The sequence below is a fragment of the Streptopelia decaocto genome, assembly GCF_964273445.1.
Source record: "Streptopelia decaocto genome assembly, chromosome: 12".
Lineage (NCBI taxonomy): Eukaryota > Metazoa > Chordata > Aves > Columbiformes > Columbidae > Streptopelia > Streptopelia decaocto.
Genome location: NC_138667.1, coordinates 17231919 through 17258693, shown reverse-complemented (window position 1 = coordinate 17258693; position 26775 = coordinate 17231919). Strand labels below are relative to the sequence as shown.

At 61.2% G+C, this 26775-nt stretch overlaps 3 protein-coding genes across 5 annotated transcripts in view; 2 read left to right on the top strand and 1 right to left on the bottom strand.

The window, feature by feature from the left end:
• The window catches only part of NDUFA2 (NADH:ubiquinone oxidoreductase subunit A2), a 165750-nt gene that overhangs the window by 85118 nt on the left and 53857 nt on the right, over positions 1-26775 (top strand). The window lies entirely within an intron of this gene.
• The window catches only part of LOC309445297 (uncharacterized protein), a gene marked incomplete at both ends in the record, with an annotated part of 33777 nt that overhangs the window by 309 nt on the left and 6693 nt on the right, over positions 1-26775 (bottom strand). The window contains 4 exons of the mRNA XM_082063927.1: positions 21-255; positions 1119-1284; positions 1384-1695; positions 23202-23312. Coding sequence (XP_081920053.1) covers positions 21-255; positions 1119-1284; positions 1384-1695; positions 23202-23312 — 824 coding nt within the window. The remainder of the gene's footprint in view (positions 1-20; positions 256-1118; positions 1285-1383; positions 1696-23201; positions 23313-26775) is intronic.
• CXXC5 (CXXC finger protein 5) overlaps positions 2287-26775 on the top strand; it is a 67851-nt gene continuing 43362 nt past the window's right edge. Inside the window, exons 1-2 of one of the 3 annotated variants that reach the window (XM_082063730.1) lie at positions 2287-2462; positions 4779-4837. The gene's annotated coding sequence lies outside the window, so the exon portion shown is untranslated. Of the gene's footprint in view, positions 2463-4391; positions 4564-4778; positions 4838-26775 lie in introns of those variants that run through there. The other 2 variants (XR_014185247.1, XM_082063728.1) reach the window with 2 other exon arrangements.

Below are 26775 nucleotides of genomic sequence, written 5' to 3'. Positions count from 1 at the left end.
GGGAAGCACTTGACACCCACCAGGAAGAGGAATTTATCACCCCAGTGTGAATCGTTGGGCCAGATTTGGGCTTTGCAGCTGCGAGTGAACCTGGGCACAAGGGGTGGATGCTGGGAGCCCGGGGAGGGTGAGGATGAGGGACGGGGGGTGCGGGAGCGCTGGGTGCCCTGCAGGGGACCGGCCACCCCACGGGGGAGCACGTGGCGTCGCTCGGTGCGGGTGAAAAAAGTACAGCCGGAAATAGGAAATAAGCCCCTAGAAAGGGGGTGACCCCGGCAGTGAGGAGCTGCCCGCGGTCCCTGCGCTGAGCGGGGGCTCCGCTCGCCGCTGCCGGGGGGGGGCAGCACAGCCCCGGGAACGCGGCGCTGCCGGCGCCGCCGGCCGGACCCGACCCGACCCGACCCGCTGCGCCTGCTGCCCCGTCCACTGCCCCTGCCATCCCCCCTGCCCCTGCCATCCCCCCTGCCCCTGCCATCCCCCCTGCCCCATCCGCTGCCCCTGCCATCCCCCCTGCCATCCCCCCTGCCATCCTCCCTGCCCCATCCCCTGCCCCTGCCATCCCCCCTGCCCCATCCGCTGCCCCTGCCATCCCCCCTGCCATCCCCCCTGTCATCCCCCCTGCCATCCCCCCTGCCCCATCCCCCCTGCCCCTGCCATCCCCCCTGCCCCATCCGCTGCCCCTGCCCCATCCGCTGCCCCTGCCATCCCCCCTGCCCCTGCCATCCCCCCTGCCCCATCCCCCCTGCCCCATCCCCCCTGCCCCATCCCCCCTGCCCCATCCCCCCTGCCCCATCCCCCCTGCCCCTGCCATCCCCCCTGCCCCATCCCCATCCCCTGCTATTCCCCCATCCCCTGCTATTCCCCCTGCCCCATCCCCTGCCATCCCCCCTGCCCCATCCCGTGCCCCTGCTATCCCCCCTGCCCCTGCTATCCCCCCTGCTCCATCTCCTGCCCCTTTTATCCCCCCCTGCCCCATCCCCTGCCCCATCCCCTGCCCCTGCTATCCCCCCTGCCCCATCCCCTGCCCCATTTCCCCCAGCCCCATCCCTGCCTGCCCCTGGGCTGCCAGCAGGACAGGGCACTGAGAGCACTTTTATGTAGGAAGCTGCTATTGTTACGAATTTTGTTTCTGTTGTGATGATGATGATAAAAAGCAAGCCTCCCCCAGGAGATGAGGTGATGTGCTCTGCGATGCTCCAGTGTCCCAAGTCCTCCCCCAGGTGTCTCCTGGGGGCGCAGAGGGCTTGTCCTGCTGCTGTGACTGCTCAGCAGCCCCTGGGAAACCTGCTGAGCAACAGAGGGGACTCAGCACAGGGGAGGTGGGGCAACACCTTATTGCAGTCCTCTCTTGCAGACTCAAGGCTAAGATGGGGGGTGTTGGACCTGCCCCCAGCCCCATCCTGGCAGGAGTGGACCCGCCGGCAGGAGGCACTTGGAGGCCGTGCAGCGCCGGGCTGGGGGCAGCCGGGGCTGGTGCCTCCTCCTGGGGCCCTCACACCTCTGCCCAGGTGCTGCTGGCACATGGGGGGCCTGGCCCTCGCTGCCCCCACGCCCCACCGCCGGGCTCTGGCTCGGGGTGCCCTCATGGCACCAGCTCCCCCCTGCCTGGCCTGGCTTGCTCCATGTCCTTCCATCTTGCGCCCGTGAATAATTCACTGCCTCTGTCCCCGTTGTTTCCTTGCAGGTATTTATAGCCTGTGATCACGTCTCCTTGGAGGCAGCTTGCTTCGCCGTGGTGTAAATTTAGCTCCCGCCGTCTCTTACATGTCATGCCCTCCAGTCCTTGCAGGAGCCCTTCCACGCAACTCCTCGCCGGTGGGTGTTGGAGCCCCCACGCCCCGTGGCTGCCCCCATAGCTGCTTGCTGCCCACCCCACCCCACGGGCGGCCGTCCTGGGGCGCAGTGGGGAGATGCTGTGCAGTGCAGTGCTGTGCTGTGCAGTGCTGTGCAGTGCTGTGCCGTGCGTCCTCCTCTCGGCAGCCCGGCCCTGGACGCCAGGACAGCTCAACTCGCCCCCGGCAGCTGCACGGGGTGACCGAGCCATTCAGCTGCTGCGGCACGGGGGACGCTTTGAAATTCCTGGGCTGCCATCTGTGCTATGCAAATCCCCCAATCTGACGGCTGCATGTTGGACCCGCTTCCGGACCTGGCGACGGGAGCTGTTATTATCTCGCTCCTCCTCCCTTCCAGCACCCAGCGGCAGATTTGGGGCAGCAGAAACATCGCCCTTCCCCGCGGGGAGAAGCCTGACATCCTTTCACAAAAGGCCCTTGGTCTGCCCTGCTGGGCCACGGAGTCAGCAGGGAATGTGTTGGCTCGGGGGCTCGAGGGGATGGTTGTGCCGCTGGGTCACCGTGAGTCCCCAGGGCGCCGGGTCTGGCGCTCGTACCGCGGTGCCCTGCGAGCCCCTGTGCTCCCAGGCAGGAGAAGTGCAGCCAGGGCTGGGGCCGAGGGCCAGTAGGGTCAGTGTCGGGAAGGAGACGGGTGCGGGGGCGCGTGGCTCAGCTGTGCTGCCCTCGGGTGTGCTCCGAGGATGGGGACGGGAGGGGACCGAGCCGCGCTCCGCCAGGGGGGCAGGATCCAGGGCTGACGGGTGACTCTGAGCAGTGTCCCCAGCACCGAGAATTGGGCGGGAGGCGGGTGCAGCCCGTGTAGCACCCACGGATGTCCTGAGTGCAGGGCGAGCACCGAGCGGGTGGGTGGCACTCAGGGCTGAGCTGTTCCCACAGGACACCCTGCTCCCCGACCCCAGGGACCCTGTCCCCAGCCTGGGGCTGCATGAACCACACACAGACACAAAAAAACCCAGAACCAAGCACTGTCCCCCGCTGCCCTTTCCTCACTGTGGAGCTGGTGCACAAACACCTCCATGAGCTGCCCTGGCTTTTCCCCCAGCTCACCCTGAGGTGTATTGGGGGGTGAGGCTTTACCAAGGGTGCTGAGGTGGCAGCGAGGGGCCACTGTCCCCAGCGTGGCCCCCTGCTACGTGCTCTTTAACCGCCAAGCTGGTGGGACGGTGTCCCCTGGCTGGGGCTGGGACGGCAGCGGCTCCCTGGGGTGACGAGGGAAGCGGGGGGCAGGTTTGCCAGCTCCGATCGGGGAAGGTAATTAAAGAGCATCCTGCGCTGCTCCCCACTGTGCCTGCATCCCCGGGGACCCCTCGGCCGGCAGCGCGGGTACCGCCCGCTCCCGCCGGCGCGGGGCCTCGTTAATATTTTAGGAGCTCTTTTGTCCACAGGGGATGAGGAGGCTCGCTCGCAATCGCCTTTCATCTCCGTGAGGCCTCAGCACGGGCTCCAGCCTCTTATCTACCGCCGCCTTGCCGCTTCGCTACAGACAGATTGATACGGGGCTTGGGCTCTTTTTTTTTTCTGGGCAGGGCTGGAAAAAAAGCCTGGATGCTCCTGGCCCAAGGGCACCCGCAGCGGTGGCAGCTGCCGCAGCATCCCTGCCTGCCCCTGCCTGCACCCCCCCAGGCAGGGCTCTGCCAGGGGCTGGGCATGGCCCCTGCAGCCCCAGGGAGGGCTCAGAGGTGGCTGCAGCATCTGGACATGCGTGTCCCCCCGTGGTGGCAGGGAGAGGGGGTTTGGGACGCGTGTGCAGTGCCTGCGGGGTCCCTGACCACAACTGAACTGGGGTGGGATGCACCGGGGGCGGCTGCGTCCCCAGGGCTCTGCCAATGGGTGCACTGAAACTGTGTCACCCAGGGGGTGTCCAACGTGGCCGTGAAACAGCAGCCCTGTCTGGGAAGGGGCAGAGCCGGGGCAGAGCGGGGTTGGCGTGAGGAGGAAGAGGGTGATGAAGGAGCAAGTGGCTGGAGGGGGAAAGTGGGGGCTGAGCTGCACTTCTGCTCCCCACAACCTGGAGATCACAAACAAAGCTGGAAGAGCAGAGAGTGCCCTGGGAACAGATCTGGCTCAGCCCTGGGGCTTTTCCCAGTCATGCCCCACAGATGGTCCTCCCTTGGTTCTCTGTTTGTCCTCCCTTGGTCCTCTCTCGGTCTTATCGCTCGCTCGGCCGGTGCCGGGCTGTCCCCAGCTCCCACCCTCATGGGCTTGGCCTTTCTTGTCTCCCGCAGCAGCATTGCTCATGGTGCTCTTTCCTCAGTGCTTGTCCCAGATCAGCAAGTGGTGTGGGCTGTGCTGGGTCCTTGCTTGGGGTCCCTGGGGGCTCTCCAAGCCACCCCCACCCACGCACGGGCTCTGCTGGTGTCAGTGTTGCATTTCTCTTGCTGGCGCTGTCCATTGCCCGTCCCTTGTGTCACTGAGGAACGATGCAGCAGGAGTCACCTTGCCCTGGGAAAAACCCAACCCACATGCCTGGCCAAGTTCAACTGTGGGGGACGGCCTTGGCAAGAACAAGATGTAGCTGCCCATGTGTCTGTCCCGCCAGAGCCAAACCCATCTGTCCGTCCCTTTGCACGAGCAAGAACTTGGGTGCTGGGAGGAGATCGTGCTGATGGACTTCAGGGGGGTTTGCTGGCTGTGTCCTGCCAGTGCTGATGGCTTCTTCCCATGGGAAAAATCCTCCTCCATCTCCTTCACCCAGGGATGCACACCAGGGGTCAGAGCTCCTCCATCCCGCAGCGGTGGGGACCACGCTGTCCCCAGGGATCCGAGCATCCCTCCTGCCGCTGCCCCGCTGCCGGCTCGCCGCAGCTGGCAGGCCCGGCCTGGGGACCGGGGGACGGCTGGCGCCTGTGCTCAGCAAGCCGGTGAGCTCACGGGTTTAATTTTCTCAAGGCTTCGTTTGGCTCTGACATGTGATCCTCGTTACAGGAAGGACGCGGCAAACGCGATGTCCCCGGGGGCTGGCTGGCTCGACCTTGTGGGAAGAGGTAAGAGCACATCATGGCTTTTCCGCCCCGCTGATGTTGCTTCCAATAGCAATTTAATATCTCCCTGATAACCCAGGCTGAGTTTCAGGCACTGTTAGGAAAAAAAACAACAAAGAGGCATCCGCTGACAAGTACGTGTCCTCAGCTGAGGTCCCCGGGTGTGGGTGTGCGTGGCTGGCCCTGCACCGTGGCCCGTGCTGCCCATCACCAGCCCCAGGCCTGTTCTTGTCCCCTGGCAGGGAGCAGGTTCCCTGGCCAGGGATGTGATGCCCTCCTGGAAAGGCAAGTGGGGGCCGTCACCCGCCGTGCTTGGTGGATGGGGAATGGCCCCTGGCCCCATCTAGGACAAGGTGGGAGCTGTCGCAGCTCCAGCCCACCCCGTGGCAAAGCTGCCGCCATCCCCCCAGCATCCTGACCCCGTATGATCCCACCCGGCTCCCACCCCGGGGCAGCTGCTGGTGCGGGGCTGGGATGCTCCTGTGGGCTTTGCCCAGCCCCGGGGCAACTGCTGGCTGCACCGGTGCTCCTGCACGGGCAGTGAGGATGGGACTCGCCTTTGGGTGCAGCAGGGATGGGACTCGCCTTTGGGTGCAGTGGGGTTGGGACTCACCTTCGGGTGCAGCGGGGATGGGACTCGCCTTTGGGTGCAGCGGGGATGGGACTCGCCTTTGGGTGCAGCGGGGATGGGACTCACCTTTGGGTGCAGCGGGGATGGGACTCGCCTTTGGGTGCAGTGGGGTTGGGACTCACCTTTGGGTGCAGTGGGGGTGGGACTCGCCTTTGGGTGCAGCAGGGATGGGACTCGCCTTTGGGTGCAGTGGGGTTGGGACTCACCTTCGGGTGCAGCAGGGATGGGACTCGCCTTTGGGTGCAGTGGGGTTGGGACTCACCTTCGGGTGCAGCAGGGATGGGACTCCCCTTTGGGTGCAGCGGGGATGGGACTCGCCTTTGGGCGCAGCAGAACTTGGGACGGGCTCAGCTTGCATACACAGCCCTCTGAGCTCTGCTCTCCAGGCTGGTCTGGCCAGACACAGCTCTCCAGGTCCAGGTCTCTGACCGTGGCTCCCCAGATTCGGCTCTCGGAGCTTGGTTCTCCAGACTCTGTTTCCCAGGCTCCTTTCCTTGGGTTCAGTTCCCTCTGCCCACCTCTGTGGGCTCTCCGGGCCCCGTGCCTTGGGCATGGCTCTCCAGGCTTTTCAGGAATGGCTGGAGGTTGCTCTCCATACTCGACTCCCCGGGTACCCCTTTTGGAGGTGTCTCCCCAGGCTTGGCGCCTCCGTGGTGGTTTCCCAGCAGCTCCTGATCTGGGCTCCCCAGCCCCGGGTGCCAGCAGAGGGCCTCCCTTACCAAACAGAGCATTGCGCCGCCACCGAATTATAAAACACATTATCTATTTTGCGAAACTTTGTGCGAGTACCAGGAAATGGGCTGGAGTTTATTCTCCTCCAGAAGACCGGAGACAGCGTGTTCCCCCCTGCTTCTTTTTTTGATGCCGGCACTCGAGATGCATTAAAGCCGCGGGAGTGTTCATCATTAAAATGGCAATTGTGAAGCGAGGCAATAAATTTAACATCATAAAAGGCACTGGGAGGGTCTCGTTCATCTGTTGCTCTTCAAAGGAAAGTGTTAGTTGCTTCCAAAATAAAATAATTGGGAAGAAGCAGGTGAGAGGGAAACGGGTGGAGTGTCCCTGGCTGCCGGGTGCTGCACGGAGCTGACGTGGGGCTTTGGCCGGGAGACGTGACCCTTGGGGCTGCACGTCTGGGGCTGCTGGCGGGGAGCGCTGAGGCTGTGGCTCTGCAGGTGTTGGGGACATGTGGCTGCATCTCTCGGGGTCTGCGCGTTGCGGGGGGACAAGCGGAGGAGTGAGGGTGTTGTGAACATCTCTCTTCTGTGGGTGCAATGGCCCTGTCCCCCACCCGGCTGGGGTGAGGGGGACAGGGAAACCCATCAGCCAGGGTGGCAATGGGGAGGGACCCCAGCTTTGCCCTCAGCTGCTGTGGGGCCGGGGGATCCCCCGGGATTGGGGCTGCTCTGTGCTGGGACCACCCGGCTCCCCCCGCCGCCCCGCCAATGGCCATCGCCCCACGCCAGCCCCGCGGTGGCGTCTGCCGGCAGAATGAGCCGTCGTATGGGAACCGTTTGCTAAATAATTCAGGAGATTTCTTTTTTCCTTTTTTCTTTTTTTTTTTTTTTTTTTTTTTTTTTTTTTTTTTTTGAGAAAGCCGGTTTGCTTGCTTTTTTTTCCTTTAAGGTCGTAGTATTTTCCAAGCTGGGTTTCGAGCGGGGGGGCGCGGACACGCTCAGGCAATACCGCCATGTGTTTACAGCTCCGCTCCCGGCGTTATTTAGGGATTGTAAAACCACAGCGGCTCGCTCGCTCCCCCTCGCTCGCCGCAGCCAATTTTTTTCCTCCATGTGGCTCTCGTTGCAGCGGCAAAGGTCAGCCCTGCTCCTTTGAAAGCAGCACCCCCCCGTTATCAGATTTAGGAATCCTGGGGGGAGGCTGGGGCTGAAATTCAGGCAGAGCCAGCTGGCTGTGCCCCGGAGCGGGGGTGCCGGTGCTGGCCGGGGGCACAGTTGGGCTGGAGGGTGGGATGGATGGACGGGCGGATGGATGGATGGATGGATAAAGGGGGAGTTGCAGCAGGGTGAGCCCCCGTGCCTGAGAAGCGAAGGGACAACAGAGCTGGGGGGGCTGACAGCAGCGAGCGTGTGAATAATGGGGGCGAAGGTAATAATACAGCTGATTAGAGGCGGCTCCTGCGAGGAGATGCTGGGCGGGCTCGGGAGGGGTTGTGCTGTGAGATAAAAATCTCTGCCAGGGTGAGGTGACCGTGGTTTGGAGCCCCACAGAGGACGGCTGGGGGTGGCGGCAGAGGGGCGAGCCCTACAGAAGGTTGGGGGTCACAGTGATGGGATGAGCCCCACAGCAGAGAGATGGGGCACAGAGAGGGGGCAGCGCCCACAGCAAAGGGCTGGGGACCGCGGCAGGGGGCTGGGAGCGGGTGGTCCCCTGGGGTGCTCTGCTCTGGGAACAGGGCAGCAGCCCTGGGCAGTGGAGAGGAGGTTCGGGAGGGGGCACGCTCCCCATGGGGACACGGCCTTCGGTGGGGTGGTCAGGGGAGGGCAGAGTAGTGGGTCCAGGGGGTCCCTGGGGAGAGGGAACAAGGCAGGAGGGAGCAGAGGAAGGGGCGAGGGCAGGACCCAGTTGTGGGGCAGGACCCAGTTGTGGGGCAGGACTCGGCCGTGGGGCAGGACCCGGCCGTGGGGCAGGACCCGGCCGTGGGGCAGGACCTGGCCATGGGGCAGGAGGTCCTGGCAGCGCTGCCGGCAGCCCCGGTGCCGCTCGCTCCCCGGAGCCGTTCCCCGCTGGCCCTGTCCTGGCCCAGGCGCCGCCTTCAAACTTTGCCAGCGGATGGTTTTTAATTAAAACCAGAGGACGTTGCTCCGCGCCCCGGCCCTTCGGGGATGACCACTGCTCACATCCTCTGCCTTTGGTCTTCCTGCTGCACAGCTTGACGCGGGGAGATGAAAGTCCCCCCCGCCAAAAGAGCACCAGAAGAAGGGCAGTTGTAAAATCACGTCGCCGAGACGTCCCTGGCCGAGGGTCCGGTAAGGTGCTGGCTGCCCGGAGCCACGGCTGGGCCAGCGGCAGCCTGGGGAGCGGGGCCATCGCCTTCAGCCCTGCTAAAAATAACAGCTCGGAGCGCGGTGAGCGCCGGGCGCCTAACTGGAACCAGCTTTCCAAACTCCCAGCTGGAAGCGGCTCTCGATGCCTACACCAGCCTTTCTGGGAAAGAGCAATTAAAAATAGCGAAGGACTGAAAGCGCCGTCCCTACCGCCCGTCCTGCCCCTGCCCGGGTCGGACACGGGGAGCCACGTCTGGGGGGCAGCCGTGTCCCCTTGCTCAGCCTGGAGAGGCCAGCAGGGCCTGGAGCAGCAGAGATAGTGCTGCAGGAGTGTCCTGGGGGGATTCAGCTTCCCTGATCATGGGAGAAGGGGGGCAGCAGAGCCCCCCCAGAGAGTGTTGCTGGGGCTATTCCACCCTTCTCTCCCGCCTGTTGCCAGCAGCCAGCTGTAGCTGCACCCAGGCTGGAGCTCAGAACAGCAAAGGGCAGGCTGTCCTGGGGGGGTTGGACAGAACAACACCCTGCAGCCCCCTCCAGCCGGCCGGGGTGGGAGAAAGGCTCTGGGAGGACGCAGGGGGCTCAGAGCAAACCACAGGGCTCCAGCCCACCCACCCCCACGGGCTCCACCCCCAACTTCCACGGGACCCCATGGCTGGGGGTGCTGACCCCCGCTGAGGTTGGCGACAGCCCCACACATCTGGCCGGTGCCACCTGCCCGATGCCCTGTGTCAAACTGGTCACCTCTTTGGCCAACCTGCCGTCGTGGGGCTGCTGTCCCTGCTCCCGCTGCACCCCCAGCTCGCTACCCATTTCTCCCCACTCTGACTGCTCAGCCTGTCCCCAGCCAGGACCAGTTTGGTCCCTTGGGGTCCCTTAGGTGGCTAGGCACCCTCCCAGGGCCAGGGCTGCTCTGGGCACCCACGCTGTCACCCCGAGCCACGGGTCGCCTGCCAGAATCTGCCTGCGTTTCCTTCCGCCTCCCTAACGAGAGCAAACGAGGCCAGGGCAGAGCCCCCGAAACTCCCCCAGCGGCGGCTCCCCTGGCGTTCGTTTCCTCTCCGCTGCATTCGTCTCGTTACGTCCTAATTCCCTAACGAAGGGCCATGAGAGAGGAAGTCTTGCGGAAGCCCGTCCTGGCAGTGCTCTTCCTGCTACCAACCCGCGCTTCAGCTCCGGCACAGCGTGGTTTCCTCGGGATTGGACAGCACCGAGTTAGTGTATTTGGACTGGTGCAAACCACCCGGCTCTCCTTCCCCTCCAGGCTGAACAGGGCCACGCTCATTCTTCTTCCCATTTCGCATTTATCAAGGTCACAAACAAGGATGTCCCATGCCTTGCTCCAAAATACTGACAAAATGCTCTTTTTTTCCCACGCCATCAGTATGCCGTGGGTTTTAAGGTGCCTCTGAGCACCCCAAGAGCTCCCCATGTGCCGAATCTGCCGGCTGAGCCACAGTCCCCCTGGTGCCTGCAGGATGGCGTTTTGGCATGATCCTAGGACAGCAACCCTCCCATCTCAGCGCGGTTTCTGAGCACCAATGTGAACGTCCACCATCACCAGTTCTCCTCAGCAGTGTGCTAACGCCCCTGATCGCCTCTTCGTTACTGCTGCTAGGAAGAAACCCTCACCCTTTTTCTTGTTCCCATGGCCCGGGAGGTTCCTGCATCCCTTGGCTTCCCTCAACAACTTCCAGCTCCCGCAGACTTTACCTCCTCTTTACCTCCCTCATCACCCAATACCGGCCTCCAGATCCATGAGAAACAGGGTGACAGTCCACGTGTGGGGGCTGCAGGAAGGATGGATGAACAGACACCACCGAGGCTGTGCAGCTGGTGAGGAGCAGATCTGCCATGGCTTGGCGTGGTGCTCAGCCCGGCTGCCCGCTGGCCATCCCTGCCAGCTCCAGCAACGGACGGGATGCCACTTCTTGGTAATAAAATCCTTCCTCCACACACATACATACACAATCAGGGACGGTACTTTTATCGTTGTTTTTTCTTTTAGAGCCAGCCATGTCCATGCAGTGACACTGGAAACACCGGGCAGACAAAGCAGTGTGGCTGGGTCTCTGTCACGCTGTCCCGGCAGGGATGGATGTGCCCACAAGCGGGTGCAACTGGGTTGCGTGTGGTTAAAGAGTTTAATGGTCTAGAACGCTCCTTTTGGGACGTGTAGGAAAGAAGCAAAGCTTTGCAAAGTGGCAAGCACCGGGGTGTCTGCCGTCTGGGAGGCAGCCCCGAGCTGCTCCCGCTCACTGCTCAGCAGCTGGGGCAGCCCAGCAAAGCTCTTGAGAAGATGGGGACCTGCCCTGCACCCTACTGAGGGTGTTTTGCTCCTGCAAAAACCCCAGAGAAAGCCCAGGGCTGGGGCTCAGCTGGGCAGGGATGTCCCGAGGGGGTGTGTGCAGCAGTGATGTCCCACACGGTCACGGGTGTCTAAGGAAAAGGGGCAGCTCACGGTGGCTCCACCTGGAGAGCGGCTCCGGAGCCTGTCAGAGATCGAAAAGGGAGATGGGGCTTCTCCTGCCTCCTCTACGCTCGCTGCTGTCCCGGGGAGGGCTGGGTGAAGGCAGGTGGGCGCAGGCAGGAGCACAGCAGGGGTGGGGGAGCAGCCTGGTGGGGGCCCAGCTGGTGCGTGGGCCCACGGACGCTGCACACAGGAAGGAGAAATGGGAAAGCGGCTTCTTCACATCCCTGAGCTGTGGGTGCTGTGGGAAGGCAGGAGGGAGGCAGGCAGAGGGGCAGAGCCCGGGGGAGCCCCTGCCTTGTGCCCAGAGAGGACAGAGAGCCCAGGGGGCTGGGCAGGGGGAGGGCAGCACTTATGGGGCTGGACCGGGCTCCACCGGTGCCCATGGGTATTGCCAACGCAGTCAGGCCAGGAGCAGGACTCTGCCAGTAGCCCACAGTCCCCACCAAAGCTGGTCCCAGACACAGACTAAGCCCCTGCACCCTCCAGCCCAGGAGGGTCCGGGGGGGTGAGGTGCAGGCAGGAGCCCTTTCTCCTGGAGCCATCGTCCTGCTCAGCCCAGGGAGGTGCTGGGACCTCCCAAGGGAACGGGCATTTTCAGACCTCCTGGGTTTGGATCCTGACTCCTGATGGACCTGTCAGCATGGGGCTGGGGAACAGAGCTCCATCTCTGCAGGGCTGTAGTGAGAGATCAGTTCCAGACTGCTGGGTACATGCTGGGATGATGAATATATGTCCCAGAGAGGGGGGCATGTTGCTAATATGGATCTGTTTTTCTATACACCCACATACTTGTCCATCTTTCCCCTCCTCTTCAGCACCGGTTGTTTCCCTGACTGAAGGTGATCGCTAAAGTCAGACTCCTCCATTGGCCCATGAGTGCCCATACCCATGGGGACGGGAGCACCCATGAAGAAGCACAGCCAGCTTTCTGGTGACCACCAGAGCTCAGCTCTGCCCAAGGATCAGCTCTCTGGCTGCCTCAGGAGCAAAGACAGAAGCCTGGAGAAGCCTGGGTGCTCCTCACTAGGGTGGTCAACAGCTGGAGCTGGGCCTACAGTGGTCCAGGGGCTTGCATTTTGTGTTGAGAAGACATCCAGCACCGAGAACACATCCAGCATACCTGGGACATGGACAGAGTGCCACTACAAGATGAAGACTCGGCGATACCTTCATGTCTTTAGAGTTGCCAGCTTGGGTCCTGGAGTGTGTCACCACATCTGCCTTGCTTCGAGGAGCACAAGGAGCAGGAACCTGCCTCCTCTTACCGGTGGCTTCTGCACACAGAAGAGCTGGTCCCCTGGGGCAGCTGTTCCCAAGAGCCACTGAAATGCTGTGAGTGGGGTCAAGACGTGGCAACTACTTGTCAGGGTGGCATCTCCTGGAGCCAGTGGCCGATGGAGGGTGGACTGAGAGTGAACTGTGAGCTGGGCTTGACCAAAAGGGGTCATTTCAATGAGGTGCAGGGAAAATCAAGCCTTATGACCACAGGAGGCAGTGGGAGAGGGTTGCAGAGGAGCAGCAAGGGAGGGGGTGGCACCCTGAGAGGAGGAGCCTGTGCTGGTGGGAGGTTGGAGCGGTGAAGGTGCCGCAAGGTGTGTTTAATTCCCTGGGTGGCTTCAGCGAAGGACGCCCTAGCAGCGCGGCACAGTTTCGCCCAGCTGCGCTTGTCTGCAATACAGCCACCCCTGCTTCCCCAAAATACTTGGGAGGGCTGGAGTAGGCCAACTCCACCACCCTCATCGATGCTGCAGGGAGCCTATTTTAAGCCTTGCTAACGTAGGAGGATTAAATTTGGCTGGCTGAGACACGTCCTGCTCCCAGCTGTCCCCCAGCCTCCCCTGAGGTTGGCAGCTCTGCTGCAGGCTCAGCTCATGATGCAGGAGGCTGCCCTGCACCCCCGGGGTCGGCTGCCCTGCCAAGGGGAACCCAAATCTGGGGCATCTTCTTGGCTGCAGAGGCACCCGGCACAAGTTGATGGTAAAAACTCTTCCAGGTATTGGCATCGATGGGTTGACCGGTGGGAAGCGCTAGGGGATGAACCCTGGTGATACAGGTGGGTCTGAAGTGTGCAGAGGTCTCCAGCACCGTGATCCCTTCTACAGGGCCCTTACTGGGGGAGCTGAGTGATGGGGGCGTCCAGGCCTTTTCCCTGCTGGGGCAAGGGCAGAGAGACACCCCTGGGGATGCCTGCCCCTGCCTGTCCTGCCTGCCCCTCTCCTTCCTGTTCCTGCCTGTCCTGCCTGCCTCTGTCCTGCCTGCCAAGGATGCAGGTGCCCGGGCAGCCCTGCCGAGACCAGCTCGGTGACCCAGCCGCGCAGGCATCGGGCTCTTCGCGGAGGGCAGGTCCTCTCGCTTGCCCTCGCTCCCCCGGCACCCGCATACGCTCTGCGTTCCTGGTCAAGCGCGTTGTTTTATTAATTTATGGAGTGCTTGTTGCTGGAGGCCTTGCAGAAGAGCCTCATGGAAAATTGCATTTTGCCTGCGCAGATTTATCTGCCCGCGCCTGCCGTGTGTATTTAAGGGAGCGTCACACCCAGCCCAGCCGTCGCTGGCTGCGTTACCAAACGCCGTCTGGAGCCTGGGCAGCGAGGGACAAATGTTCGGCCGGAGGAAATGAGGCAAGTGGCGGAGGGGAGAGCGCTGATTTACACGTGGCGGGGCAGACCCCCGCCTCCTCCCCAGCACCGCACCGGCCTCCTCCCCAGCACCGCACCGGCCTCCGCCGCTGGTTCCTGCTGCCACGGGGAATGTCACTCGATGGCTCTTCCTCCGTTTGTTCATTTGGAAGATGGGGGGTAATAATACCCGTCACCTATTCGCGAGGCTGTTGTGAATTTTCATGAGCTACCATCTGAACGGGGCTTTGAGCAGGAAAACTGCTGTATCAGCTCTAGGCAATGATAAACAATACTCAGCATTTACATATTCAAAGCACTTTGATTAACTCTTGGGGTTTTAAGGACTTGAGTCGATTCCCACCCGAGTGCAATAGCAGCTGGACGGGGTGAGCTGGGGGAGAGCTGGGGCTTCACCCCCCCGGGCAGGGCCAGGGGAACCCCCACCACCGTCGCACAAAGCACCTCCTGCCTGAAATCCCTGCATGATAAAGGAAAAACAAATAAGGCTCATCCAGGCTTGGGGTGAGATCCCGCAATGCGAAGCGGGAAGCAGGCGCAGAGTGAGGAGTTTCGTCAGTTTTGCTGCAAAAGCTGTAACCAGGTGTTAAATAGCTGTGAAATTCTAACTTGATTCATGCAGGAGTTGCCAAATAAAGAGATTTTACTTTTTCTTCTTTAAAAAACAAATTAGAGAAAGACGGGCCTATGCTTCCCCTGAGGCAAAGCGCTGTAGATACCGTGTGGCCTCCTCCCCAGCTCAGCTGCTAATGCCACAGGGGCAAAAAGCGAAGGAGACCAAAGGCAGGAAAATGATTTATCATTTTACTCAGCAGATTTTTATTCTTTCTTACAAGTCTTTTCAGTCTTCTGATTTTAAATACCACCCCCCCCAGTCCAGCGGATGATCAGTCTCCCCCGGGGTGCTTGCTGCAAGAGGATCCTTCAGCATTATTATTAAAATCACTGCCAAACAATAGCAAAACCTGGTGAAACTTTGGTCCTGCCGCCACCCAGCGACTTCAGGCAGCGGCCGGGGGCTGCCTGAGCAGGGGAGGGGGTGTCAGATCCCAGGCTAAAACCCTGCCTAAGCGCTGCCGAGCCGCCCCGGCAGCTCCTTCTGCCATTAATTAAAGGCGCTCTCGGAAAAAGTCTCTCTCCCTGCTGCAGCGTTGGGGGAACAGCCGTTATCCCGCACCGCACGCTTTCGGCGCATCCCCCCCACCCCGAGGCAGGCAGGGACGTGCTGCTGCGACGTCCAACGCTGTTTTACGGAGCCACCGTGTCCCTGGCCCCGACAATCCGGCACTGGCTGGGAAAGATAAAGGGCAGAGCCACAGCCATCGCTCCCGGGCGGCTGCGAGCGCGGAGCGGGGCTGCGCTGGCCGCGGCGCATGTGCACTGCGAGCCAGCCACTTCGCTTTCCTATATTAAAAAAGGTTTCCCCGCCGCCAGGAAGGAAACTTTGGGCAACGTCCCCTGTGCAGCAGCCTGAAAGCAGCAGCCGGAGCGAAGCCCTTGCCAGCTCCGGGGACGGCAGATGCTCAGCGCTGGCAGGGATGGGGCGAGCGTGGGGGTCTGCACAGGCACAGCCGCTCCGGTGCTTGTCCCAGCGCTGGTGGCCGGTCCTGGAGCTCTTTGTGCGCGGTGCTGGAGACACCTGCGAGGAGCCGCAAGGCCCCGGGTTATGGAGCGGGACCAGCGGGAGGGCCGGATCCTGCTGCCGCGTCTGAAACGACTCCGTGGATTGGGGGTCCCCAAACGAAATGTCCCAGCTTCCAGGAGGAAGGACCTGGCAGGGCACTAGGGTGACCCCGGCTGGGTTTGGAGTCCGGGGCTGATCCCGTCCGTGTCCCGCTGGGTCACAAGGACACGGTGATGGGGGGCAGCATCACCCCAGCAAAACTCACTGGAGTCCCAGGGGCCCGTGTGTGTGTCCCCCAGCCCGCCCAAACGGCTCCTCCGGGGCCTGGCAGGACACCCCCGGGGCCGGGCTCTTGCCATTCACCCCCTGCCCGGTCCCGGGGTTCGCGCATCGCCCGGGACACCGGGCGGCTTCCCGCTGCCCCCGCGCCCTTAGCGCTGCCCCTTCCGCGGGGGCGACGCGGGGGAGGGAGATGCGGACGGGCCCGGGGGAGCCGCCAGCGGGCTCCGGGGCGATGCCGAGCGGGGACACCGGGGAGGACCGGGACGGGGGGGCCGGGAGGGCGGAAGGGGAGGTGGGTCGGAGGGGGGGAAACCGGGGTGCCGGGTGCCTGGTGCCGTGCCGCGGTGCCGCCCGCGCCGCGATCGATCCGCATCGACCGTCCCCGCCGCGCTGCTCCACTTTCCAGCCAATGTCAGGCGGCGGCGGCGGCGGCCCGGGGAGCCCCGCCGGTGGCACCGCACCCGCCTGGCGCGCCGCCCGCCCGCGCTGCCCCGAAGAGCCGGCCTGGACCGCACCGCGCCGCGGAGCGCACCGCCCGGCCCCAGCGCCGGAGCCGGGCAGCGGGCGGGGCAGCGGACCGGGAACGGGACCGGGCACAGAACGGGGAACCGGGCACGGAACTGGGAACAAAACGGGGCACGGAACCGGGCACAGAATGGGGAATCGGGCACGGAACCTGGCACCGGACTGGGCACTGCGCAGAGCACCAAACGGGGCACCGAACCGGGCACAGAACCAGGAACAAAACCGGGCACGGAACCGGGCATAGAATGGGGAACCGGCCGGGGTAGAGAACTAGGCACTGTGCTGAGCACCAAATGGGGCACCAAACTGGGCACAGAACAGGGGACAAAACCGGGCACAGAATGGGGCAGAGAGCTGGGCACCAGAACAGGCACTGCGCTGAGCACCAAATGGAACACCGAACCGGGAACAAAACCGGGCACGGAACTGGGCACGGAGAGGGAAACTGGACCGGGCATGGAACTGGGCACTGTGCTGAGCACCAAACGGGGCACCAGACTGGGCACAGAACCACGCGTCACACTGGGCACCGCTGCAGCAGGTGCTGACCTGGATACCAGAACAGGCAAAGAACTGGCACTGGGCCGGGCACTGCTGCAGTGGGCACCAAATGGGACATCGAACCAGGCAAAGAACTGGGCAACACAGCCGGCAGTGCCGAGCCAGGCACTGAACCAGGCATGGGATTGGGCATCAGGCTGGGCAGAATCATGCCAGGAAACAAACCGGGCACTGAATGAGGCACCAGATCAGGCAGGACTGTGCCAGCACGGAACTGGGCAGTGTCACACCAGGCACCAAACCAGAAACTTAACCAGGCACTGTGCTGGGCACAAAACCTGAGTGAACCCTGTCCTGGGCAGCACAAACTGCGCACTGCTGCACCAGGCACCGAACTGAGCACAGTGCCAGGCAGCACCACACCAGCGCCGATGTGTGCAGTGCTGTACTGGGCACTGCCACATGGGCACTGCACTGGGCATCACCACGTCAGGCACTGCCAGGCTGTGCCGCACCAGGCGTACCCACACCAGGCACAACCACTGCGTTGCACTGAGCGCTGCGCCGCGGCGGGCAGCACCGGGGGCACCGCTGCACCAGGCACTGCTCCGCTGCCCTGCACCGGACCCCTGTCCCACGGCATCACCCTGCACCAACACCTGGCACCCTACACCACTACACCCACTCTGCACCATCCCACTCTTCCCCCCAGTCCCACCCCAGCGCTGCACCTTTCCACTCAGGGTGACGCCGTGCCAGGTCTGCACCCTGCTGGCCTTCACACTTGCTCCCTGTGCCAGCAGATCCCCTGGAAGGTGCACGTGTGCCCCTAGAACACCGGCACCGCAGCCCTGTCCCCTGAGCACCCATGGGGGATGGCTCCTGCACCCAGCCCTGTCACCCTGAGAGCCTGTCCCAAGGGTGCAAGTGTCACCTGCCACCCACGGTTAACTGGGTACAGCAGCAACAGGTCTGCCATCCCTGGGCTGCCAGGATGGGCACAGCAGTGCCCCACCACCCTTGTGCCTTTGGGATTTTGAAACGGGGACTGATGCATGGAGCTGGAGGCTTCACCCAGCTTTACCCCTGTGGCCCCCACAGCACGGCCAGGCCTGTTGTCCTCCCCAAGTGCCTGCAGCACTAGGAGGGTGCTGTGACCATCGTGCAGCTGCAGGAGGATTGCCGGCTTGCGTTATTTCCGTGATAGCGCCAAAATATGTCCAAACACTGCCTCCATTATCTCCTCCTCGGTGCTCAGCGCAAGTGGGAGAGCGACCCGGGCATGTTTTGAAACGCAGCCTTTGCGCTAGGTACACAAACCGGCGACTTTAGCCTACCACGGAAACGCTCGCCGCCGACTTAATAGAGCAGCTTTTGATTGTGTGGGTAACGCTTTCGAAACCCGCCCGCCACTCGCCTCAACCGCTTTACAACCGGCAATGCAAACAGTTGAAAAACAAGGCTGGCCAGAACCTGATTTGAAATCAGCTCCTAATAAAGGTCCCACCGGAGGAGCTGCGTTTCGACTGTACGTTAAGATGAGAGCGCTGGCGATGCGTTTTTCAAGGCATTCTTTGTGAAAAAGCTGGGGAAGAGGGATTTTAAAGTACCTAGTGTCACAGCACAGGGAACTTCAGAGGACGGTTTTAAGGAGCAGTGAGTAACTGGAGAGACCAGGAGAAGTGCTGGGAGCAGCAGGAAAGGGGGAAAGCTGGGGCGTCTCAGGGGCAGTTCAGAGCCCCTGTCCCCACCACCCCACCACTTCGGTCTGGCATCGCCCATCTCCTGCTGAGATGTCCCGTGCTGTCCCCAGGGCCAGCAGTGTCCCTGCATTGCTGGGGACAGGCTGGAGAGGCTGACTGGGGTTCATTGCCCTTGGGGGACACGCCAGCACCCCGGCAGCGCGGGGAGCGCTGAAGATCACATAGTCTATTGGGTAAGTGCTGCATGCAGCCAGTCTTCCCAGTGAGATGGCAATGGGTGCCAGGAGAAGAGGGCAGCGGCGGGGTGGCAGGTCCCAAAGGTGGGTTGAGCACCCCCAATGTGCCACTGTCTCCCATGCCTGGGCCCAGGGCAGGTGAAGTCAGGAGCTCGGGGTGGCTCTGGGAGGTGACTCAGTTTCCCCGCAGTGATGCTGGTGGGGGGCCCGCTGGCCGGGCGGCCGGTGGTGGTGGCGGTGGTGGCCGTTGGGCTGGCAGGCGGGCGGCTGCAGAGGCTTCCTGTTTCTGCAGGATCCGGCTGGCATTGTGCCGCACAGCGAGGGGGGCAGAGCCTCTTCTTGCACCTGCCCAGAGCATCTGCTAGGGAGAAAATCTCCATGGCAACTCCGCCGGTTCCTCCATCCCTGTTCCGTAGGGGACAGGGGGCTCTGCCTCTGTCTCTCCCCATGCAGCCGGGATGTCCCCACGGTAGGGACAGGATACTGGCGCCCTGGGAGACCGGCTTCTGGGCAAGGACGGCTTTGCTGCAGGGCAACATGGAAGCCTGATCCCTCTCTGAGGGGGCTTCTAGGTCTCAGACCACCAGTGACGGGAGGTGAGATCTGGGATCCACCCAATTTAAGCACCAGCTCTGCACTTTGCTTGCAGCCTCAGGGAAGGCAGATGGTTTCCCATCTTCCCTGACACATCCCACCAGGACACGCCGAACCTCCCTGTGCCTCGGCTGGAGTTGAGACCTTTGCCCTTTCCAACGTGTGTGTGAGGGAATTTTGAGGAGGTGACATGAGGTCCAGCAGGGCCAGGGCTCCTGAACCTGGAGCTGCAGGGTGCAAAGTCCATGCCGCTCATTTGGGCATCGTCCCCTGGGGCTCCTGATGGGGACTGCTGACCATCATGAGGAGCCCCAGCACCTTCTCCTCATACGGGTGCAGGGGAAGAGATGGGAGATGCTCTCTTGGACACAGAGGTCCTTGAATGTCTGGTGTCCCTCGGGATGCTGAGCAGTGTGAGCAACCTCAGCCAGCTCCCATGGACCCTGAGTACCCACCGTCTTGCTCTGCCCTTGCTGCAGGGGCTCTCCTGGGGACCGTGAGCTGTGGGGACTGGAAGGGGCCATGGAAGAGGTGGGAGGAGATGGTTTCCAGCCAATATTGAAGAGGAAATGGAGGGAAATGAAGCTGGAAAAAACATTCATGAGCGCTATGGAGACTCTCCTCGCATCATCTGGCTCTGCCTTCTATAATGGTACAAATGCACCAAGGGACACACTGGGGTTTTTTTTTTGAAGGTCTGGAGCGACTCAGTGCCTTGCAAATCCTCTCCTGGTTCCAGGAGCAACTGGGGTGCTGGGGGAGAACCCCATCTCTCCGAAGGCCGCCAGTCCCACCAGAGCCTCAGGTCTCACCAGTGACCAGTAACTGGATGAGGGAAGCGCAGCCCTCAGTCTGGGTGAGGGTAGGACCATTTTTCCAAGTGTAGACAGGTTGTCCCACTACAGCGAGATGCCCAAATGTTTCATTTCTGCTGCCAGGATGCTGCCAGTCCTCTGGACGACAAGCAGCCTCTGCCCCAGAAGGTGTGTAAAGGGAGGATAAAGAGTGGGACAACTGAAGGTGTGGCCTCTCTGTTTTATAAAGGTGGGAAACTGAGGCATGGGATGATTTAGGGACTCAGTCAAGCCATGTGTGACACGGGTGGTAACTGATGTCGCATGCAGATGGCCCGAATCCCAGGCTCTTTTCTGAATCACTGCTGAATTTTCCCAGAAGCAAAAAATAGCAATTTTTGATTGTCTCTGAAGCACCCGTTGAGGATGCTGCGCCCTCAGGAAGGAGGGAGCGGTTAGTGGAAAGTCTGCCAGGGCAGCGACCCAAGCGCAGGGAGATGGTCCAAGTGTGGAGGAGCAGGGGACAGAGATGTTGTCCTCCCCAGGGCCATGCTGGAGATGAGTATTTGGGATCATCTGTAAACTGGAGCAAGTGTCAGCAGCCACATCTCCATGGAGCATCTGCTAGGGCACATGGTGATCCCCTTCCAGGAGGTCATTCACGCCTGGAGAGTTTGGTGCAGCTTGTACAACCTGCTGGTGCCACGTGTCAAGAGGGTCCTCATTGAGACAGTCTGTGCCCATGCCCAGGCTGCCAAAGCAGCACCAAAGTACCACACCTGGCATGAGGACCTGGGTGCTCTGGGACCTGTAAATCTGACCCCACAGCCAGGGTGTTGCTTGAAGGAATCTGGGTTCCACCTCTGGGCAGTGTTGATCCCTTCCTGGGGACCTTGCTGGTGGGTTCAAGCCAGGTGCTGGGGACTGGGTGTCCCTTTTCCTGGCTGCTGGTGGGAGATGTGTGCTCTCAGCCTGGCTTTGCCCCATCCTGGCTTACGTGCCAGGTGGTGGAAGAGTTTGGCCTTTGCTGCAGTCAGAGCGAAGCGCTTGTTGAGAACTGGCCATGTGTGAAGACAAAACGGAGGGAATGTCACGTCCTGGCGCTGCCGTCGCCAGGGGCAGCCGAGGGGGCTGGGACTGCTTTGGGGGTCAGTGCTGCACGAGGAGCTGCAATGGGCTGAGGTTACCAGCTTCACCCCTCTCAGACATCTGCTGTGTGGCTCGTGCAGAGCAAAAGGACCCCAGGATGTTCCCAGGGGTGTCTGAACCCCAAACCCTCCCTCTTGCCCCACTGTGAGGGTTGTGTCTGTCTGTCCCGCTGTGCCGGGACCCCAGTGGAGGTCCCCAGCTGCCTGCGGAGGGTCACATCCTGACCAGGTGCTGGACTTCTCAAGCAGGATGAGGTGGGGAAGGATTGCTTCTGAAAGTGAGAGGTTTCATGAGCTGCCCCAGGGTTGGGTGTCACCAGGTCGGGTGGCTGGTGTCCCTGAGCTGGGACAGTGCTCCTGGCCTGGAGGAGCTCGACCGCTTGGGATCTGGGCAAGGACTGGACAAAATGTGCTCATCACCTCGATTTGGACCAGAATCTGCTATTTTAGTCACTGTGACCTAATGCTCTGTAGGTGCCCTTGAAAACAGGCGTCGGGCAGTGGCAGGGGCTGGGTTTCAGCAACGCCCCCAAACCTGAGCTGTGGGAGCAGCACCACAGGGCGGTTCCACGGAGAAACCCCGAGGACGAGTGTGGAACGGGGGAAAATGTTCGATCCAGATAATGCCAGAGCTCCGGGTTCTTGCGCTATGTGAGAACAGGAAAAGATGGCCAAGTCCAAGGGAACGATGCTGAAGTCATCTGCGTTAAAAATGGCACCAAAATCAGCCTTTTCCTGTGAAATAATTTGGCTGGAATGAAATTGTTTTTCCTGATGGCAGCCAGCTCCTTCAGGGGTTAACTGCAGCCCTGTCTAGAGAACTGTAAAAGGTGTTTCCGAAATATTTCCACTGCCCCGTTGTTTTTATGGCCAGGAAAGGCAGGGCAGGCCCGCCTGGGCAGGAGGGGGCTGCTGCTGGCTGCGCAGATGGAAACCAGGTTGGGGAGAGCTGGGGGAATCTCAGGCTGGGCATCAAGTCACCAGCGGTAGGGGTTGCAGGGAGAGACCTGCCCCATGGGGGTGGCGGATGGTCCCCCCTGGATTGGGACACAGAGTGAGGCTGCTGGAATGGCGGTGCTGGAGTCAGCTCTGGCCAGTTGCTTCCAAGGAGGTTATGGAGGGTCTGGAGACCCTGCGGATGGGGTTGTTTTTTTGGGGGTTGTGGAGTCACATTCAACCAGCCTAATTCTCCCACCCTTGCCCAGTGTTGATGGCTGGGAACTTCATGAGTCTCAAACAAGGGAAAGGATGGAGAGAAACCACCCTGCCGATGGTGGATCTCAAAGTCCAAGGGGGCAGAAGCACAGAGGTCTGCAGATCTGAAGGCCACGGGAGATGCTGTAGTGCTGCCTGGGTGCTCTCCTCCACGTGCCCTGGGCTATTTTACTTCATTGGGGTGCCCTTGGTCAGGCTTGGACATGTGCGGGAGGCAAGAGCCTGAGGGACACAGAGGCTGCTGGCCCTTGGTGTGCTGGTCACCCTGAAACTCCTCCCCAAAACCACATTGCAGAGAGCGTGGCCAGCAGGCAAGCGTTGCTCTGGCCCGTGCTGAGCACCCAGGAGGTTCCCCCTGCCTGGTCCCTCCTTCCAGCCACCTCCAGCACTCGCTCCCTCCCGCTCTCCTGCGCAAGCCTTGGCTGCCCCGCTTCCCTGCCTGCAGGCCAGACAGCCTTCCAAGTGCTTTGTGCTTAAGCTCAGGCCCAGAAATTTGTGTCCAGACTGCAGCAAAGAAGCAGGAGCCAAGTTTGATTTGGGCAAAAAGTATATTGAATTCCCTGAGCTGTGCAGCACAGGGCGGTCCCAGGGAGCCCAGCTGGGACGGCGGTGGGCTGGGGGCGGGTGGGCTCCGCGCTGCACTGTACCTGGGAAGGGGCATCCCAGGCTTAAGGATAAATGGAGGAAAGAGGTAATGTTTAGTGACGGGATTTCTGCAGCCGCGTGGCCCGTGGCCGGGGCCGCCTTGCAGCCATGTGCACGGGTGGCTGGCAGGACCAGGCGTTCCGTGGCCAAACTCACCAGGCTGGGTTTGAGGGGAATTTTTATTTTCACTCTGAGCCTTTTCTCACTCTCAGAAGTAATGACATTCAGGAGCCAGCATTAATGCACCATTAAGACTGCAAATTTCAGCACGCAGACATCAGGAGATGCAAATACTCGGGGCTGCTGTCAGCTGTGCCTCTGCTGTGACAGCGGAGGAAGGGGCTGGCGTGTGCCTGACCTTTGCTACCGCCATGAAATCCCCGGCGACGCTCAGCTCCTGGCTCTCGCCTCCCTCCCCAAACCCTTTGTCTTCTCCCACCTCTGTCAGGGCCCACACCCCCTGACAGTCCTGGGGGACACAGGGTGGCACAAGGTGGTGTTTGCACTCATCTGTGCCCATCCATGGAGAGTGTCCCTTGCCTTGGGACCCCGTGCTCATACTCGTGTCTTGGGGTGCGCCCAAGGGTTTCCTGGGGAGCGGGATGGGGGGAGGCAAGCTGTGCCGCAGGTGCTTGGGCTGTGCAGGGCTGTGTCTGTCCATAAGCCACCAAAGGTGACAGCCTGAGGATGAGGAAGAGAGGGGCTGTCGGGGAGGATGCTGCAGGAGCCCTTTCTGCAGCCAGCAGGCACTGCCTGTTCTACCTCACTATTGTGCTGTGCTCTGCTGGCAGGGACCTGCTTTTCCATAAATTTGGGTGGAAGGGAGAGTTTGGCAGAGCCTTGGGCTGCAGGGGAGGATTTATGGCTGCTCCGTGTTCTCCTTGCAGGGCTGAGGCTCCTGCAGACATGCCCGGCAAGAGGACGAGGAGAAGGAGGAGGAAGAGATGGAGGAGGGAGCCCACACTGGCCTCTGTTCAGGGAACAGGGTCCTAGTCCCCGATCAGGGGAGCGTGGGGGCTGGACCAGGCAGGACAAGGAGGGACATGGAGCAACCATGGTGCTGGGGGCCAGGGCAGGGCTGGGACCCCCATGCGGGGCTGGAGGTGGGTGATACTGCCCAGCGTGGGCCACACACTGTGTCTCGCAGTGATCGGAAAGCAGTGAGAAGACACCGCATCTGCCTCTGGGAACCAGCGACATCTCCCAGCTCCAGCCTGGCCACCTGCCTCGGAGCACCCGGGGTACCTCAGTGCCTGGAGCATTTCAGGCAAAGCCACTGGCTGCTGCAGGTCCCAGTGACGTGCACCGTCCTCCTTGAGCAGGCACCAGCATGCTCCTGGGCACGTTTGCTGACAAAAGATGGGTTTCCACCACCAGCCCATTGCCTCCTGCATGGCTGCCAGCCTGGGGAGTGGTCCTGGGTGCTCCCCCACCTCAGGCAGTGCATGTTCTTGCATCCCTCCTGGAAGACATTGAGCCCAGGAAGCATCTGGGACTGGGTCATGGGGATGAAAACATGCTCTGATAGCTCCAGCTCCCTCTGAGGGGATGAGTTGTGTTGGCCCAGACTGCTGGGAAAGGACGTTTTCCCTTTCCACGGAGGTTTCAGTTTCCCAGGCAGCCTGAAGTGGCACCGGAGCCTTCCCGACGGAGCCTTGTGGCTCTTCATTCTTCCCGTCAGTCCTGCCCGCTCGCTTTAACTCGAAACAATAGTTGCCCGAGGAGGGAGGCGCATCTCAAATGTCCCTCCTTTCTCCTTTGCGGTGAGTGCAAAATAGGTTTCGGCCACATTTCCAGATGGAAACGTGAGGCCCGAGGATGGATAAAGAGTTTTCTTAAGGCTTTGGAGCAAGGTGTGGACAGCGCTCAGAATAGCATTGCAAAATCTCAACTGCCAAGCCCTTAGCCTAACCAGAAGGTTATTCTTCTTCCCTTATGCTCATACATATCCATTAGGATGAGACCATATGTGTGAGATGTAGATGAATTTCTTTCCTCTTGACAAGTCCAGTTGGTCTTCCTAGGTAAGGAGATGGTGGTCTGTTCCCATCCAACTCTAGCCTGGCTCTTTGCCGCAATTTCTTGGGTTGCGTTTGCCCCAGAAGAAATGGAACTACAAGTCGGAGCTTCAGGCCTCGCTCTTCTCCACCCGCCGGGGCTGTTGATGCCAGACATCCCCAGGGAGCTGCAGACGTGTCCCCTCAGTGTGAGGAGCGGTGAGTGCGGGGAGGAGAGCGGCAAGGTGGGACGGGGCAGTAGGGAGGAGCTGCTGGCTGGTCCCCAGTAAGGACCCGCCTTCCCAGCCAGGTTGCAGAGGCTTCCTGGTGAAGAGGCAGTTTCTCCGACAGCAGGAGAAGTGGGCGAGCGCACTCCAATGCTCCTGCTTTTCAGGTGGCTGCACAAGGTGTCTCCCAGTAGACCTTGATGTGACCCTTGCACATCTCAGCTTACCCAAGAATTTGGTGCTGCTCTTGTTGAACTCTGATGTTAAAGGGTCCCTTGAAGATGAAGCAAGGAGAGATATCTTGGAGGTTCCTTTGGTGGTTAAGGATGTGATGTGAGAGATGTGCAGTTTTTGCTCAGCCCCTCAGCTTCCTTTCTGGAGGAAGAGTCACCTGGACATAACGAGTCCTTTTGACATCTTCCAATCCATTACAGGCTGCAGATCAGCACAGAGGTGGCATCAGCCTGGATGATGGATGGTGTTTAGGTGATCAAGAGGGGACAGCTTCCTATACCAATAGAGTCGGATCTGTCAGCTTCTTTCAATACCATCGATCACGCGTTGCTGCTGACGTCTTTTACAGGCAGTAAATGGGAGCAGAGAGGAGCGCGGTGGGTTTGAGGCGCTGCTCCAGGTGTAAGAGTCAGGGGAAGATTTGGTCTGAGATGGGGGATCTAGGCAAAGGACACCAACCCAAGCGGAGAAGGCAGTGTTGGAGAGTCCTTTCTGCAAGGAAGGGTGTGCACAACTCACGTCCTGGCTCCCCGGTCAACGTGTGTCAGTCACAGCTCAGCTGCAGCAGCATCGCTGGGAGGAGGGGATGGGAAACGGGGGGACATGCATCCAGGTGGGATCTCATATTATGCACCTTTTCTCAGGGCCTCGTGAGCGTGGGAGGTGACAGAGCATCCTTCGCCTGCCAGACTCGGCCTCACCCAGACCTTCTCACTGCCAAATGGGGTGCAACCTGAGCGGTCACGGGGGGACCTGACCTGCCCCCCCAGGGATGCAACAGATGATGGGTGTTTTTCATGGGGAGTCTCGTAACCCTCAGGGTTAAGCTCTGCTCCAAGGTTGCCCTGCTTCTGTGGCTCCTGGGAGATTCACCTCTTCCGAGCATCCCCTGGAGCTGGTGTACGTGCTGGCAAGGGGCTTCTGGTGGGCCAGCTCCCCCAAACTAGGCCCTGCCATGGTGCAAAGGGATCCCTGTGAAATGGAGATGGTGACCTGCTTAGGGAACCTTCTCCTGTTCTGGTGGGACATTGTTGGCTGCTGGACACCAATGTGTCCAGGGGGGTGCTGGTCTTATGCTGGTCCAGGTCTTACGCTACAAGCTCCAGGCCATTGCTTCTCTGTGGCCTTCACCAAATGCAAATGTGCTCAGACGAGACTCACCATCACCCTGGGGAAGGCAGAGCCCTGCGGCTGCGGGAAGGCGCCTGGGCAGGACCTGGGGTGCAGGCAGCACGGCGGCTGGTGTGCTGGGCAGAAGGGGATGTCCTGCCTGACACCCTGCTGCCAGCACAGTTTGCACAGTTGTTTCTCCATGGCTCCTGACTCAAGCGTGCCCAAATTAGCTCTTGCCACAAGTAACACTTGATATTTCCCAGGGAAATCATTTAACTTGCACGGCTCTTTCTAAAATCGTGGTTGTCCTGATCCATCAATGTTTGCTGGTTCGGGTGGACAGCTGCTGTGGGCAGGAGCG